The following is an 18,672-nucleotide window of genomic DNA, read 5'->3' on the forward strand; positions in this document are numbered from 1 at the left end:
TTTTTGTAATAAAGCTTTATTAAGCAGGTCTGAGGTTTCCTTGGGCTAAAAAAAAAGTCTTAAACCAAGGAAATTTGCATTATATGTCAAAACCACCAAGAATTATTTACAAAAACAAGAAATAAAAGACAACTCAAAAAGATAGACATTATCAAGTCAGAAGTAGTTGTAACTGTAAACTGGAGTGGTTTTAGGTTCCAGGGACACCTTACAGAAACCTTCCAGGACCTAGAGGAAGTCTACGAGAAAGCTTGAGCAGAATTTTTTAGAAGGCTGTGTAGTAAAAGGACAAAGAGAAATAGTTTTAAACTGATAGAGAATTAGCTATTAGGAAGAAATTTTTCACTGTGAGGGCGGTGAGATACTGGAACAGGGTTCCCCAACTTGTAGATTTTCCATCATTGTAGTGTCCAAGGCCAGGTTGGGCAATCTGGTCTAAAGGAAGGTGTCCCTGCCCACAGCAAGGGTTTGGTAATATATGATCTTCAAGGTCCCTACCAAACCAGACTATTTTATGATTCCAAGACTTTATTACTTTGGGAAATTAAAACATAAGACAGTAACAATTATAAGTGATCAGGCAAAATGTTAAGTGTAGACTTTTCTCAGCTGGTAGAGAGCTCATTATAAAAGCTGTTTCTGGAGCTGAGAAAGAAGTGAGAATTATTTGAAGTACAGAACATCAAGTTAAACACAGAGATCTATAGGAATACAAAATAGTCTTTTCTGAAATAGCAGGAGCTCTAAGGCCTTGGGGCTGCCATGGGGTCCTGGTTTAGAGCAAATTTGGGAGAGAATCTCTGAAGGGGTTTCTCTAGAAAGCAGATTCAAGCAGCCCCTTCCCCAACTGGTTCGGGAAAATATTTCTTTGGAGAAAGGTAGAAAAAATGTTTATTTAATAGGCAAAGCATTCAACAGCACAAAAAAAAGAGAACAATATTAAACAATAAAACCTCTTGCTACTGACTAAAAGTCAGAAAGTCTCCTTGGTAGGCTGTAGCTCAGCTCCCCCAGCCTGTTATCAGTCCCTCCAGTGCTGGAAATGCTGCAGCCCAGGCCTGGCCCAGTGGGCCACAGGTGGGAGCTCCCGGTGCTCTTCTGGGTGTTCAGTCCAGAGCAGATTTAAACAAGTTAAAGAAAAAGGTAATACAGAGTCCAGGGAACTTCTCTGCCTCAGCTAGCTAAAACAACTAAAAGCAAAGGAGAGTTCTGTCCCACTGTCTGTCCATCCACAGAAAACATAGTCCAGGAGCAGAAATGTGGAGTTTCTGAAAACCAACTCCACGCTTCTTCTCTCTCCCACTTTGCTCTCAGAACCAATCCTAATAGTGCAAAACTTACTTCTGGGCTAAACAGATGAATGGAGATACGAGCATCATAAAGTCACCCCAGCACACGTGGATTCCCCTGTGAGCTGCTACCCAGGTGCAGGGTGCTTCTGTCCCGGTGTGCAGTGTGCAAGGCTGCTGCCTGCATGTGCACCTCCCTGCCAGCACAGGGGAAACAGCAGAGCTGGGAAGGAAGAGGGGGCTGTAATGTTCTGTAGGAAGGGACACCAGGCAGTGTCCTTAACAGTGTCCTAGGGTGTCTCAAACCAGGACAAACAGTCAACAGCCTTTTCATATGAAAACACACTAGAATAAGGAAGAAGCTTGCAAGCTGCTGGACACATGGTGTAGGAAGACAAAAAGGTGAAGGGCAGGAGGGAACTAAGTCCAGTACATTAAAGGAGATGATTATCTTTCATATTTGTACTCATGTGACTAAGTCAATAAAACTTTGTCTTATCGGAAATTCAAGTTAGTGAAAGGATGCTCGCTTTATGCAGAAAAGAAGCATAATGGGAATGGAAAATAATAAATTAAAGAGAATTAAGACCTGAAGAAAAGTAATAAAAAGGTTAATTTCAAACACACTTAAAAGTAAAATGCAGTCATCACATCTGATGTGAGCATTCTATTCTCAGTTTTATAAATGGACTTAAAGATCTGGGAGTGAGGCATGTCAGGACAATTAAAGTTGAGATACAAATAAATAATAGAATATTAGAAATAAATATTGAGTTTATATTTTACAAAACTGGGTAAGATTGATAGCAGAAGAAAAGGATTCACAGCAGAAGGATGGGATCACATCACTATGAAACCTATCTCTGTTGAACTCCAGTCGGTTCTTTGATGCTAACTAAAAGGATGAACCTACAGGAACCATAAAAAACCAAGGTGATGATAATACAAGTGAACAGAAAGAGAATCCAGAAAAACAGAACAGAATTAGCAGGACAGTTTGTACCGATTTATGGTCAGGATGAAAAATAGCTACTCTTTGCTGCCAAATCCAGTCAAAGACCACAAACAGAAAACAGTGTTGCAGAAACTTGTGATGAGCATGAGGAGAGATAAGTGAATAAAGTATTCTGAATAGAGCTACCATTTAGGGGGACAAGAATAATTTTGCAAATAGGTATATTGCAGACAAAAAAGGCTCATGAACATGGGTGACATGGCTAAGGAATACTTTAAGATAGGATTTCTTTCACTTCCACCTATGTTTTAAGATAGGTGGAAGTGAAAGAAATTAAAGGAGATCACATCAGAAAAGATATTGAAGAAAAATGCAGCATATGAACAAATAATCTTCCATTTCCTTGGTTTTCTTTTAAAATAAAACAAAGAGAGTATTAAAAACTTAATTAAAAGGAAATACACAAACAACTTAGAAATGTACAAGTGTGTTAATCAAGGCAGACTCAGTATAATTATATTAATGACTATTATTAAAGAACACACTAAACAGGGAGATTAAATTAAAGGTGTGGAGTATTTGAAAGGTGAAAGGTGTAGAAACATGTTATTAAACAGTATAATTGAATGGTCAGGAGAGAGAGAAAAAGCCAAAGACAATATTGTTGAGTATTGAATGAGTGTAATTATGGGACATTGATGTATGAACTACTTGGACATGATGTAAGAACTACTTGCTTTGTTAGAAGGCAATGAATGTTGAATAAATGGAATAAGAACTGCTGTTACTAATGCTCACAATAATCCAACAATGAATCAAAGGATGACTGAAATCAGGAAGAGGAGCTTTGTTTTCTGATTTCAAGAAGTATTTATCCATGTAAAATTGATGAGAATTAAACATCTGAATTTTAAAATCTGGTAGAAAACAATGCAACAGAAACTTTGAATCATACTAGCTATTAAGAGAATCTCATGAGTAGTGTTGTTTATCTTCATGCTTATTTCAACAAGAATTTTTCTTTTCTATTCTAACTTCAAGCTTTTCAAAATTCTTTGCTGTATGCTTTGAATAAAACCATCCCTGTAATGAAAAGCAGTTTGCAAGTAAATTCTGCTTGGAATGCTGGTTCTGAAATCTAAATGAAAAAGATCACAGTATATGCTACTAGTTATTTCAGCATGAATTTTACCTCTTGAAAATAAATGTCATGTTTTCCACATTTGATCAGATCAGTCAGTTAATGCACACTGTCTATTTTGATCATACCCAGGTTGGAATGCCAAGGTGAAGAGCATCAGAGAATGAATTAACATATGAAAGCAGAGATTAAAGTGCACGTTGTACACATGATTTCTGTAGGCATGATTTTTTTATTTTACAGACTAAAAGACTAGACCTATCAAAATCAAACTTCACGGTTGGTTCGTTTGGGTTTTTTTTTCCATTCTTGGAATTAAAAGTGTATCTTCTGACACGTGCATAGCTGTGCTACATTCTGCTAGTCATCTCTGAGAAACATCCCACTTGTATCATCTTGCAGCATATGAATAATTCTCTTTTGTTGCTGTTTGAATATGGAATAAAAGGAGTAATTGGAACTTGTATATATCATGGATGTTTACATTTCATATCTGTGTATGAATAGGACTAATTATTGGATTGAGTATGAAGCATTATAATTCCTTATAAGTAGCATGTTATCTCACAAGACTGCTCCCTCATAGTTGTGGCTCTGGGGTTTTTTGGTTGGTGTTTTCTTGTGGTTTATTTTTTTCTGTGTTTTTGTTTTGTTTTGTGAGTTTTTAAAATGTAATTTTATTCTGGTAACAGTAGATCTATTATGGATGAATGTTTCTTTGTAGTTTGTATTGAATTAACAGAACGATCCATATGTAATTGGAAGCTTTCATGAAATAGGTACAGCAACAAAATTCTGGATTATAGAGCAGTATTATGATCTTGAGTCAAAGTTTATACTGTACTTTCCACACTTTGTCTGGAGAGATGGATGAAAAATTAACAGTGTATGCTATTTAATTTTCAAGTATCCAAGCTTTTTCTCTAACTCTATTGAAGTAGGCCTCAGCAAGAGATTTCGAGGAAAAGCTAGAATAATAAATATGTGCAGACAGTTATTTAAAAAGACTTATTACTGTGATTCTCTTTGGTAAGAAGTGTTAAAGTTCTAGGATGTAGATCTTATGAGTAAATAGCTTGATTTTCCAAAGGGTCTTGTGCAAAACTGTACTCCAAAAGTGCTAAATAAAACAGCTGAGTTAAATAATAAATAATAACACATAAAGAGGATTTAAAAATAGTTCAAGTATATGAGGGAGATGCAGAAAGAGATAAATAAAACAGACTTCTAACAATGAAGTTTGTGCAGGCACTGATATGAGAATGAATTCTCTAAGGCAACTTGCAGTCAAAGGTAAAATTTGCTGTACATGTCAGATGAGATAAACAAAACCCTAATTACATTCTAATAATATTTTCCCTTCCCTTTTTGTCCTATATATCTATGATACACTCCTAATTGTACTAAAAAAGCAGTCAAGCCGTCATACTTCACAAGAGGCACCTTTTCTCACCATTGTAAATATATACGAAAAAGCCAAGAGTAAAAAAATTGTACATGCCACTCTTCTTTCTGTCAAGAAAACACAAATAGCAATACAAAGTGTAAAATCTCAAGACATTTCTGCTTAGTACTTTAGGGAAAGAGGCCTCTGTACATTTAAATGCTCAATGTGAAGACAAGCTTGTGAATGTGCCATCAAGGAGATGATTTAACGAGCTCAAATATATACATGTGTGTATAATTTAAGAGTTGGCATGTGGTTTGTTTGTTTGTAGTTTGTTATGAAGTGTACATCATGTTGCTGTGAAAGAGCAACTCACTGCTTTGTGCTTTCTCTCAGATGAAATCCCTCCACTAGAAGAGGAGGCTTGCTCTGAGCATTCTTGGGGAAAAGAAGTTTCAGGGGTGTAAAAGGCAAAGCAGTAAAGTTGATCTAGTATTTAAGGGATAAGAGAACAGAAAGCCTGGAGAGGGGATGCAGACCTACATTCAGACTACAAAGCTGGTGGAAAATAAAAAATATTCTAAAGTCCAAAAAGTGTTAAAACTGCCATAACTGAGCATTAGAACTTGAAACAAAATTATAGAAAAGGACCTGCCCTACCAGTGCACAGTGACTTGGGAAAAGCCATATAGTTGTTCTTGTTCTCTTATTTTTCTAAGGAAATGGATTTTCTATATAAAAAGGAAATTTGTTATAGTCCAAGAAAAGTTAGGGTTTGAATGTAGGATAATTTCAGACATTTAAGAAGGTTCATTTTAAAAAGGATCTATCAGCAGAACAACTTTTCAGCTTTGACCCGCTGTACTGAATTTGGCTAGGATAGTCTTAATTTTTTTCATGGTAGATCCTATGGTCTTATGTTTTAGGTCTGTGGCCAAAACAATGCTGAACATTTGTTCAGCGCCTACACACCATCCAGGCTTCCTCTGCTTCTCATGCTTCTGGGAATGGGCAAGAAGGAGGCAGGGGTCACAGATGGGACATAGATAACCCCAACCAATAAAAGGGATATTCTAGAACGTATGGCAGCATGCTCAGTGGTAAGAGCTGGTGGAAAGAAGGAGGAAGGGGCCACACTAATGGAGTGAAGGAGGAAGGGACCATGTTCAGGGTTATGGTGTTTGTCTTCCCATGTAACCATTAGGCTTGATGTGGACCTTTCTTTCCCAGAAGTGGCTGAACACCCGCCTGCCAAAGCAGCCAATGAATTCCTTCATCTGTTTTGCTTGCATGTACAGCTTTTGCTGTACCTATTAAACTGTCTTTGTCTCAACTACAAGTTTTTTCACTGTTACTGTTCTTTCCTCCATCTCACTATGGGGAGTGTGGATGTGCTGTGTGAGGGAGCAGCTCTGGGGCCCCACCTGATCACTCCAGTAAAATAACATCCACATAGGGTCAGACAAAACATGTAAACTGTTAATATTTATATGAGATGTGATAGTGATGCAACAGATGGCTATTTGAGGTTGAGCCCTTAAGTACAGAGTCCCCATAACACAGAGTTATTGATTGGGAAAAGCTTGTTCATAATAAATAGACTTTCAGTCTTTTCCAGAGCCAAAATGCATGGAGGAAAAGCACAAGGTTAATAGGTTTCACCTGTATCAGAGCTGTATCCAAAGAGACTTACTTACTCTTCCATTTGACAAAAAAAAGGGAATTGATGTGAATACTTTGCTTCATAAGCAAACAAATTTAGTCATAGATGTTGTTATGTTTATTTTCAGAGATGCTACCATATGTCCTTAGATAAACAGTATGGAAAACACATTTGTTAGGTAGGTGGGATTGTTTTGCGTTAAGTGGCCAGCATTTGTATAAAACCATGGGCTTTACCTTTCTAAATGCAGTAGTTGCTAAAAAAATATTTTGATACTTTTCTAGTGATGTATTCTATTGAAGGTTGATATAAAAATGGATTACTAACTTTTTTTCCTTGATTTTTTTTTTTAGGATTTATTTATACCTGTGGTGGAACTTTAAAAGGACTCAATGGCACTATAGAAAGCCCTGGCTTCCCATATGGATATCCAAATGGTGCAAACTGTACCTGGGTTATAATAGCTGAAGAAAGAAACAGAATACAGATTGTCTTTCAGTCTTTTGCTCTAGAAGAAGAATATGATTATTTGTCATTATATGATGGGCATCCTCACCCTGCAAACTTTAGGACAAGGTAAAGAATAAATATTATTAAAATCTCACTTGTAGTAATAAATAAAAAATATCTGATAAAGTAGTTAAAGCTAATGTTTTTTGATTATGGATTCTTTCTTAGTCTTTAATGTGTGCTTCCTCTAATTTATCAGATGTCAAAATGTATATTGTGCTTTAATTCTAGTTAAAGTAATGGCTGAAGTTAATCTACCCCTCACAAAATTGGTCTCAATGAAACATAATTAATTAAGAAGCATGTGAGCATGGATAAAATTATTGTGAAGTGAATATGAGTTTGTGGAGGTCTCAGTTTACATGATCTAGTAATAGTGGAACTTTTGTAGTCTTTGAAACAGGGGGCTATTTACAGAGATCAGGAAACATTTAATTAAGGTAGACTAGGTAATTTGTGTGTGTGTGTGTGTTTGTATATGAACACCTAAAAAAAGGATTTACAAAAAAATCTGTTTGAGATATCAAGGGTGTGATGTGCCACAGACCATTTTCTATCAGAGGCAACTTCAGACTCAGCCCAGATATTCAGTTCTGGAAGGCTGCAGTTTAAGGAATACATAATAATTCTGCAATACCAACAGATACATTACTCATACATTTGCTAGTTATCTTTACTATCATCTAACTTCTGTAAGTCAATTTGTCATCTGCCTAGACTTCTGTAAGGCCTTTGGCATCGCCACACAACATCCTTGTTTTTAAAGGGAGAAATTTGTATTTGATTGGGTGGACTGTCTGATGAAGTCTGATGAATAACACAGCGGCCATGTGGCCATACCCAAAACATTGTATTCAACAGCTTAAACTCCAATTAGAAATCAGCTACAAATGGTGTCCCTCAGGGGGTCTGTATTCAGAAAAGTACTACTCAATATCTCTGTTAATGATGTGGACAGTGGAAGTGAGTGCAGCCTCAGCAAGTTTGCAGATGTCACCGATGAGAGCGGTGCAGTTGACTTGCTTGAGGGGAGGGATGCTGTCCAGAGGACATCAGCAGGCTGGAGGAGTGGGCCAATGGGATGAGGCCAAGTGCAGCATCCTGGTCAGTTCCCAGTATCCATACTGACTACTGGATCCATGAATTTAGAGCAGTCCGGCCGAGAAAAACTTGGGGATATTTATAGATGAAAAATTGGATGTGAGCCTGTAACACAGACAAGGACTGGAACACCTCCCCTACAAAGACGGGCTGGGAAAGCTGGAGCTGTTTACCCTGGAAAAGGGAAGTTTTTGTGGAGACTTGCAAACTCCCAGTATCTGAATGGACCTACAGGGAAGTTGGAGAGGGACTCTTCAACAGGAACTGTAGTGATAGGTCAAGGGGGAATGGGTGCAGATTGAAAGAGGGGAAATTCAGGTCAGATATTAGGAAGAAATTTTTTACTGTGAGAATGGTTAGGCACTGGAACAGGTTGTGGATGCTCCAGCCCTGGAAGTGTTCAAAGACAGTTGGATAAGGCCTTGAGCAACCTTGTCTACTGGGAAGTGTCCCTGCAGGGGGTAGAACTAAATGATGTTATAGATCCATTCTAACCTCTTAAAATTCTTTGGATCTATCCCAAGGTTGGATATGAGGAAGAAAATCTGTATATAGAATGCAGTAAGGTACTGGAACAAGTTGCCCAGATGTCCCTTCCCATGACAGTGGGGTTGGAACTAGGTTATCTTCCAAACCAAACCATTCCATGATTTTATCCTGTGATAAAGAATGTAATACCTCTTCCTAATAAGGGAACATCCAGTTTCATTTTACTTTTCATAATGTTGCTCAAAGAAAAGGATGTGTTTTATAATATTTTATGGTAAGTGTTGATACACTGGTAATGTTTTTTTTTTTAAACTATTGCATAACAATCTGGCATCTGATCACTAAAAGGAATATGTAACTTGGTACTACAAGGAAATTAAAAGAGTAAAATTCTACATCTGAAATTTGTGCAGGATATAAATTCTCTTAAATGTTTAAGTCAGCAGATGCAGAGAGATGCATTTTTAATTAAATTGTTTTCCTTTGTACTACTGTGTTTTCATTTCTGTTTCATGAATGCTTGCATGCAATTCTGATATCAGCTGCAGGAAAGATAAAAGCACAGATAAAAGATTTGAGAGCTGTCTTCCACAAGTTTTTGTCCTTTCTATTCACTCCCCAAAATATAAAATTGAGATTTTCTCAAATGTTGGAGCCTGAATAGGCCCTCACTGTCAGTTGGAACTTTGGTTGGTGAATTTACTCTAAACTGCAGTCTCAAGAATTATGTGAACAATGTTCTGCTCAAATGAAAGAATAAAACTATGATACCAGTTAGGAACCAGTGGTCCTTACTGAGTTACACTTTAAATAAGCGTCAAGGAAAGCAGATGATGATAGTTAGCAGGCTAAAAGGAAGATGAAAATAATATATTGGAAAGGCAGAACTATTTTTCTTTATGTCCTGTTCAAGCTGCTGAAAAGTTTATATATATTTATGTGAACACATACATTCATATATATGCATGAATACATAGATATATAGACATATATAGACAGCTATATATGCATTTATAGATATATATGTGCAAGATTCTTTTGAAATTAAACTAATTCTTCAATGTTGGATCTTTAGAATATGAGGTTTTTAATATCTTAGAAGAAAGTCAAGGAAACCAGTCATGCTTAAATGTTTCAGTACTGTATACTTTGGATGCCATTAGATTTTGGTGAAGAACAGTGTAAGGAGGAAGAGAAAAGAATCAGTCAGCCCTTAAAAAGGAAAAGATGATTAAGCCTCAATATAGGGCTTGAAATAGACTACTTTTGCAAGGCTTACAAGATCTTTTTGGAGTGTGGGTGTGGAAGAATAGTACACATTTGTGAGTGGAGAATTAGCTTTAAAATTTGGAAAGCATGACAGTGAAATTATGCAAGCTTTACTAAAACTTTCATAGTGACATTTATTTTCTCAGGTTGCTGTAGTAATTAGCAAGGGGATGTTTCCTGAAGTTTTCTTTTTACAAATAAGTGAAGTTTTACTGAAGAACGGTTGCTTGTGGAAACTATCCTTCTAGCATGACAATGTATTTTGACATTTTACTTAGTGACATGAACGAAAGTGTAATCAGATTACACTTTTCTCCCTCCCTTTAATTTTGTATCAGGCAAAAATATTTTCAGGGGACTACACATGTATTTGAAAACATATATAACTAGAGAGCTAAAAAAACTGTCTTGGATAGACAAGGCCAATACTTCTGTTTTTTACTTTAATATTTTGGAATAACTGTCTATATGAATGAAGTGATTTTGCAGCTCAACTGTTTGTGAATCTAATCACCTTTGACTCCCTCCTCATCCAGTTTTGTACTTTGTCTAATTGGTCTCCTCAGAATTAAATCTTTTTGAAACCACATTGCAAGTCTTCAGCAAATGCTCAAGAGCTTTTAACTGATTTACCTGGCACTTAAATGGCAGATAAACAATAATAAATGGAGAAGAAGCATGTCAGATATGACCACTATGGAAAATGTAGTCAGTATTTCACTTGCATCTTTTACTTCATGCTTGATTTAGTTTATTTCACATTACAATCTTTGTTTCAAACTATAAATACAGAATAACTTAAAACTCTGAACTTTATGCAATTTTTTTTAATAAATCATATTTTTGGTCACTTAAAAAAAAGTTTACTTGCAGAAAGAATGTGTTGCTTCCTGTATTTGAACTAAGCTTTTAGCGAAATTTCATAGTTGGGAGTATTTCTGGGTCATGTCACTGTCTGTTTTAGAGCTTTCTTTTTGCCCCCTGAATGCATATTTGTGATTTTTGAGTACCCTCTCTTTCACATTTATACAATTAGTTCCCCTCAAAATAAAAATTAAAAAAAAATCAAGGCTTAATATTTTAATTGCTTTTAGAAACATTGTTTAGTCCTTATTTTGGTAAGTAGCTAATATTTCCAAATCCTGTTCTAGAGAGAAGTGTTGCATTTCCAGATTAAAACTCCTGTTCTGTTTTTTCCAACTTTCCATCTTTCTAATTTTTTTGTGTGTGGCACGAGAAGAATCATTTCAGCTAAGCTTATAATATGTTTTCAATTTTCTGAGTGCCCAGCTTGAGAAAAAAGGGTTTTGTTTGCACTAGTGATAAGAAATCCCATGCTTTAATGAAGTTAGCTGAAGGTATGCTTGAACCAATAAAACATCACATAAATCAACTGCTTTGCAAAGCCAGTAGGAGTCATCTGATGAAACCTTTTGCATGTTATGAAAATAGCCTTTAGTGCAACTTGTAAATAATTCATTGTACTAGTGTTATCCTAGGGAGCAGTGGGAAAAGATCTGCACGGAGGCACAAGGCAGGAGCCAAGGAGATGCAGCTCAGGCCCAGCCTGGCAGGCGCTGAGCAAGGAGAGCAGAGCTGGGACTGAGAGGCTCCAGCACAGCCCAGCACAGCCTGAGCCTGGCCCAGGGCCCCTCCAGGCACAGCAGCTGGGAGCAGCCGGACACAGGGATCACCACAGAGGCTCAGGCAGGAGGCGGGGATGGGGACAGAGCTGCAGCAGGATACTTCAGAGTGGGTTGAATCACAGGCCCAGGGCCCCTCCAGGCACAGCAGCTGGGAGCAGCAGGACACAGGGATCACCACAGAGGCTCAGGCAGGAGCAGGCATGGGGACTGAGCTGCAGCAGGATGCCTCAGGGTGGGCTGAAACACAGGCCCAGGGACCATGGACAGAGGTGGGTGGCAGTGCCACCATCTGAGGCCTGCTAGGGCCAGGAAGGGTTATTGGTTTTCTCAGAGTCCTGACTCTGCAAAAAAGAATCCTTGAGAAAATTATTTAATATTTGCCTATACAGCAAAAGATATGGGCCTAACTATACGAATTCTTCATTGTGTACTTCTCTTGTCAGTCCTTGAAGAGTCACATGGAAACCATTATTAGTTTTAAAGCACACCCTCAGTGGCAGTGGTGTGGTGCATATGTAGGTGGATGACTTAATGGCAATATAAACCCTGATTATTCCTTGCAATTATTTTACTTTGCAACTTGGATAATATCTTGTTTTCTTCTTTCTTTAAAAGAAATTGCTGAGTGTAAGACAACATATTGCCAGTAAATATCAAAAAGCATATTGGTATTTTTCTCTTTTTTCTTTAATCAAGGAGTTAGGTGCTTAGAATTAAATACCAATTTGAAAACAGGCGTCGTACTCAGCAGTTGTCTAAAACTTTTTTTCTATAATTAGTTTGCAATGTAGTATTAAAAATAGCTTTAAATATTTGAATAATAATGTGACTATATACCCAAATTCAGTTTGCAGTTCCAAGGAAATATATTTCCAAATTTACTAGTACTTAACCAGTTAATTAATTTAAGCAGTAAACTTTTTTGCCTGTTAAATGTTTATGACAAAGTTAACATTGCATTGAAATCAATGAAATAAGTTCAGATCTATTTCAGACAGAGAAATAAAATGCATCCCTTCTGCAATTGTACTTGGCTAAATTGAAGCATTTAATCCAGTATATTCCTGTCTCTGTATGTTGACTAAAATAACCTTTCATATGTTTATGCTCAGAAAGCTATTTTTTAGTAGCTGAAACGATATATTTTACAAAGTAAAAAAAAAAATTATTTAGAAAATTATTAGCCTACAATAATTTTGCAGTAAAAATCATCATAAAATTTCATCATGTGTGTCCTCATAAGTACAGACATGGTACAGGAGTTTAGAAAGCTCTGCTGTTTGAAAAATGGCATAATCATTTGTGATTCATTTGCAAAAGTGAAAAAAACTATTAATTTTTTTTTAAATATAAGTGGAGTTGTGAGAAACTACCAAAAAATGAAATTTTTGATCCCTGAATATATATATATATTTTTTTCTTTTTTTCCTTGTATTGAGAGCCTGCAAGATCAACATGTATCTACAGAGATATTTTTAAATGTTGATAGCATCACTGTGTCCAAAGATTTAATTATATTAAAATCTTTTCTCTTGTGACTCGTGGTTAATTTTCTCTTAGGAACTTTAATGGAAGGAAGCTTTAAACATAGTGTTTAAAAGGGGAGTTTGTACTCATAGTTTTTAATCTCTTGTATTTAAGCAAGATAAATCATCCTTTCATCTACACTCCCTGCTGAGGCCACCACGAATTAAATGTACAGGTTACCTGATCAGTCCTGCTGAGATGAATAGGAGAAATTAACTGAAATTACTGGAGACATCTGCTACCTTTCCTCTGTTGGTGAATTGCTCTCCTAAAACATCTGACTCCCTGATTATGCCTACATTTTTAACATTTACTCCCCTTTCAGAGAAAACAGCATTTTCAGTAGATTAATAAGTAGGTCTTTAAAATTTCAGCATGCTCCTAGTGTTAAATATAATTTGATATTGGCTCCTCACTCAGGTACTTCCAAAGGTTTGAATTTGGTACTTAATCAACAGAATCATACTGACTGTAAAGTTAAAATTAATTTCTTTGGTCCAACTTTGGTAAAAGTAGAGAAAAAAAAAGAGTGTAAAATATGTAAAATTACAATTTATCCTTAATATTCATACATATTAAATACTGCTACAATTGTAAGTAGCATGAACTGTCTGTTTACTCGACTCTGGGGCAAGGCTGTGGTAACTAAGAAGGGGATGGAAAACCATCAAACATGCCAGAAGAAGCAGCCAAACTGTCTTGTCTGACCGTGCAGGAGTTAGACCTGTCTCAGTGGTCTCAGGGACCACACAAAGAGCAGGAGTGCTTTCCCCACCTGGTGAGAGAACACCCATATGGGTGATCTGAGCACCCCATCAGTGCCTGCTCCTGGCCTGGAAACCTTCTCAGATATCCGTTTCTCCATGATAAATGTGCCAGGTATTACTGACAACATGAGCTAACACTGTGTTTTAGCTGAAAACCAATCACACATCTATGGTAAATTTTCTCTGAATAATTTACTTTTTTATTATTATTATTTTTATTTTTATTTTAGAGCTTTGAAATCATAGAATTATCTATCCTTTTCTCTATATCTAAATTTTAATTGAAAACCATTCAGGGCATTGGATAAATAAAACCAAGTCAAAACAAAATCACCAACAAAATCCAAAACGAAATCAAGAATACTTTCCTAATTTCGTGTTCTCACTTAAAAAATAAACAGCGCTAAGTTAAATGCTAACAATGCCCAATTTTAAAAGGCAAAAAATATATTTTGGAAGACTAGATTTTGCCTTTAAAACTTTCTATTTTTAAAGTGAAATAATTATAATTTACATCTTTCATTTGCTAAATTGTCAAATTTATTTTACAAGACTTTGATGAAAAAAGACTAGTAAAAGAATAAGTGTTGTCGCTAGCAGAAGCTTCCAGTGTCCTCATTTAATAATTCTGCTTGCTTTTTCATTTCTTATTCTGGCACATATATGTTTCTCCTTTCAGTAGATATCAGTCTGTGTCAAATCGGCAGCTATTAGATTATTCTGTTAACATTGTTCTGTCAACTAATACCACCCTGGTAGCTCCAGTAAGTGTTTTATTCTGACCCTGACCCTTTGCTTCTCCTGGTCATTAGAAATTCATCCATATTTCTTTATGATCATTTATAAGTGTCTTGGATCCTTTACTATCTCCCAGCCAAACTCCTTACCTTATTTTTTTGGAAAGGATCAGGCTATTATGCATTTTTATATATTCACTCTATGTTATTATTAGAGCAAGTGTTCCACTCTTTCTCATACTGATTCTCATAAAAACCAGAAGTCAAAAAAAGGTCCACATTTTTGCCTTGCTTTTGCCTCCTTCTTCCTCCGTTTCTGCTATATCAGGGTTTCCACTTCTAGAATTTCCTGACTTGAAGATTTGTTTTATTTGCTCTGTCTTTTCCCACTTCCTCTCCCTTTAGGTGATCTACAGTATTAAAGATGTAGTGCAGGGTGCCCAGAGCTAGAGCCAATGTCTTGTCTGGGCAAAATACTGTGAGGGTGTGTTGATTCTCCTTCCTGAATGCAAATTTTGTTGTATGTAGATTCATTTTACTTCTTGCATGTGTATCCTTTTTTGTCTTATTAAGTTGTTTCTCATATGAACAATTCCTTCTTTAACCATATAAAGACTCTTTCAGAGTATTTTATCAATTCACTTAGATTACTGCCATGTTAAATAACAGATGGAGTATCTAACTCCAAGTTAATTCTGTACATTACATCTACTTGTTTAACAGCTGCTCAAGTTAGCAGACTACTGATAAAATAAAGAAAAACTGTCAGCTCTGTGAGGTTCTAGATGAAGTCTGTCAGAGACAAGCTCTCTCTGACTCTTTTGTTATTAGGGCTTTAAGACATGTCAGGGTGGAGTATTTGCAGTCTTCATTCACCACTAACATTGACAATTGAAACTTACAGAGGTTTCTTTTTCCATTTCCTGTTTACACCTTTTTGGATATTGATGAAGACCAGGACTTGTTGATAGGGAGACAATGAATCACTGTACCTCAAAAAGTTTCCAATATTGTACTGTACCTCACAAAGTTTCCATTACCAACCATAGCTCTGATTTTTTACAGCTCAGGCTGTTTATTATGCCCTAAGAATTCACATTTTTCTTCTTTCATCATGTTTCACTTCCTGTCCAAATTTTCAACCAGAGCAGATACTGTCAGCTGATTAGGATCAAATTAGGGATTCTGCACTTTGGAAACAACTTCAAGTCTCTTATCATAGTGATTTTTATTTCATCTGCTCCATGGTTTTTTAGGTTTCTCCATTATTTGCCTAGAAAGAGAAGAAAGAAAGGAATTTCATTTAAGAATTTAGGGACTAGTGAACAAAACCAACAGGATTATACTCTCACAAAGAAAGAGAAAATAAAAAAGGTATAAATCCTAGACAAAGACCAATGAGTAGATAAGGATACAGAAAGCAACAAGAACAAATACCAAAGGAATTGAAGGAGACAAGGAAGGCCATAAAAAAAGGAAAGAAAGAACCAGCAACCAAAGTGGAAAACTATGAGATAGTAACCTAAAAGATTCTTACTAGGACGATTTTCCCAGCACAAACAACCAAAATAAATTCTGCAAAATAAATAAATACTGAGTGAACAGAAGATGTGCGCAATCTTGAACTGAAAATTGGTAGGGACACAACAAGAAATACAGAAAAAAATTGTAGATAAGAGAAACAGATAATTGAAAGAAATGTAACAGAATTAAATATATTGGTAAACAGATATTTAGTTCTGAGATGGATTCTGAGTAGACAAGTAATTTAAAAAGAGGAAGTTTTCCAAATCTGAAAAGTTTGCTTTGTGAAAAAATACATTGAATTAATAAAATGCTTGGCACTATGCTTATAAATGCAAAGCTGAAAGAACTTATCAATTGTTCTATATTCTTGATGCTAAAAGTCTAGACAGTGACAGAGAGAGAAAGGCAGATAATTAAAACTGATAAAGAATTTGCTTGTCTAGACAAGGTGCCACTTGTCACCTGAATTTATACTTACATTGCTAAAAAGAAGCCAAGGTTTTTACAGGTTTGGAAACAATAGTTAGCTAGAAAGGAAATCTAAAGTGAAGTTGTAAGGATTTAAAAAACAAACCAAAAACCAAACTAAGCCAAACTAAATGAAACCTAAGCAACCAACTAAAATTTTGGCTATATTTGAAGGTGGAGGTAACTTTCTAGTAACTGATCTTAGGAGAGACTTTCCCATTATCAGCTTTCCATAGGATATCTTTCTCTGAACTGGATGGCCAGTTTGGCTGCTTAGAATTTGCTGATGGATATTGGACTAGCTTGTTTACTTCTCATAGAATGCAAGAAAAAACTCTTTTACAGCCTCTGAGATCTGTTCTTTGTCTTCTTTGGATAAACTGGTAATTAATTTAAACTGGTAACGACCTAGACATGAAGAGTGCACTTGCCAGTTTATAGTGAGATGAGTATGGTCATTTCTGAGAAACAAAAATTTTACTTATTCACTTTTCTTTGTGTTGCTGAATTGCTTCATGGCATTTGAAACAACCTAGGAAGAAAAGCTTATTTTTGTTGTGGAAGCCATTTATACACTATAACACAGCCTGCCAGCACTCTCTGAGGCCATTAATTTTTCATCTATGTTCAGTTGTAGAAAGGAAAAGAATCATCACAATAATAGACTTGTCCCAGAAAGTTCTAGTCTTTGGGAAAGTATCATTCTATTACAGGACTGTCCAACTGTTAGACCTGTTTACATGACAGAAAGGTAACTCCTAAACCAGCTGTTAAATTCTCCTTGTATTGTTGCAGTTAGCAGTATCAATAAAAATACCTTATAAAGTGTAGAATTGAATCAAAATATATCTGGAACAGCCAAATATTGTTACTAAACTAAACCCTGAACAGTTGGCTCCTGTATGAATACACTATTTCTATTATCTTTGAAGAAAAGCATAATTCATTTTAACCTGAATGTTTGAAGAAAGCCAAAAGAATCCTTTGAGGTTTTGTGCAAATGCATGTTTGTTTGTATGTATTTACATGTACACTAATTAGAAAGAACATCAGGCATATGGCTTTACCTGGAAAACTTTTCTCTCTGTCTCTCTAATACCAGCACCTGTAATAAGCAATATGCTGGTAGGCTTTCAGCTTTGGGTATATATTGAAAGTTGGAATTGCATTCAACATGATTCAACAATTTTATGTAGAGGTTTTAAACCTTTCCTCGTCCCGTGTGTTTTGGGTGAAGTAGATTTAATGTTCCTCTATCTCAGGTTCTCTTGATGGTTTTCTAGGGAAATTAGGTCTTGCTTGTTTGGATTTGTTCCAGTGTATTTTTGAACGTAGGATTTTGTCTAAATATTTGATTGTATATAACTGTGCTAAGTAATTGATCAATATGCTGTAACACCAGGTTTCATTATTATGCTAATGTGTTCCAGACATACATGGAATTGGCTCTTAACACTGTTTCATGAGATGCAGCTGTAAGAAATTTTTTAGCTGATAGTAAAAAATCAGCTAGTAAGCTGATAGTAAGCTATGAAGAAGTCAAATCAAAAACATGAGTTACTTTTTTAAAAAAATAATTATAAACTTCATACCACAAATTTATTGCACTTTGTGTTTGGTTGGATTTTTTAGTAAAAATGTTTTCTTAAATAAAGTATATTTTTAGATTGGTATTTACAGTAGCACCCAGTTATTCTTGATATTGAATTAAAAGGTAAAATTTGAAGAAATATTCAAAGCAAGACCAACTTTGAATGTTCTAAAAAACCCTATTCACTTTATGTCTTGTTAAATGGGTTGTTTAAAGAATAATTTTACACTGATTTCTCACTTTGTATTATGTGAAGCAGTGGTTTGAAGAAGCTATATTTAGCATTTTTATAAAGTGAATATCCATAAAATGCAAGGAAAATGGAAAAGTTTTAAACTTTCTATGTAGGCTTTTCATTGTCTTTATCAGTCACAGTACTAAAAAGTAACAACTCTAACTCTTTATTCTGGAATGAAATGTAGATAGCCAACTCATTTTCTTCTTTGTGAGATATCCTGTTTGCAGTAAAAATTGCTTCCTTTTTAAAGTCTTGTTTACTCTGCTATCTGCTTCTGTTAATGTCAGTCAATGGTGATTCAGTCAAAGTCAGAGTTATGGCTCTGATATGGAACCAAGATCACACAGATAACCTATCCTTTGGTGAC

General features: G+C 35.7%; 1 protein-coding gene across 7 annotated transcripts in view; it reads left to right on the top strand.

Moving 5' to 3' along the window:
* The window catches only part of CSMD3 (CUB and Sushi multiple domains 3), a 580,686-nt gene that overhangs the window by 72,244 nt on the left and 489,770 nt on the right, over positions 1-18,672 (top strand). For all 7 annotated transcript variants that reach the window (XM_074556146.1, XM_014263981.3, XM_074556154.1 and 4 more), the window contains exon 2: positions 6,789-7,011. In XM_074556146.1, coding sequence (XP_074412247.1) covers positions 6,789-7,011 — 223 coding nt within the window. The remainder of the gene's footprint in view (positions 1-6,788; positions 7,012-18,672) is intronic.

Source organism: Zonotrichia albicollis, chromosome 1, assembly GCF_047830755.1.
Source record: "Zonotrichia albicollis isolate bZonAlb1 chromosome 1, bZonAlb1.hap1, whole genome shotgun sequence".
Classification (NCBI taxonomy): domain Eukaryota; kingdom Metazoa; phylum Chordata; class Aves; order Passeriformes; family Passerellidae; genus Zonotrichia; species Zonotrichia albicollis.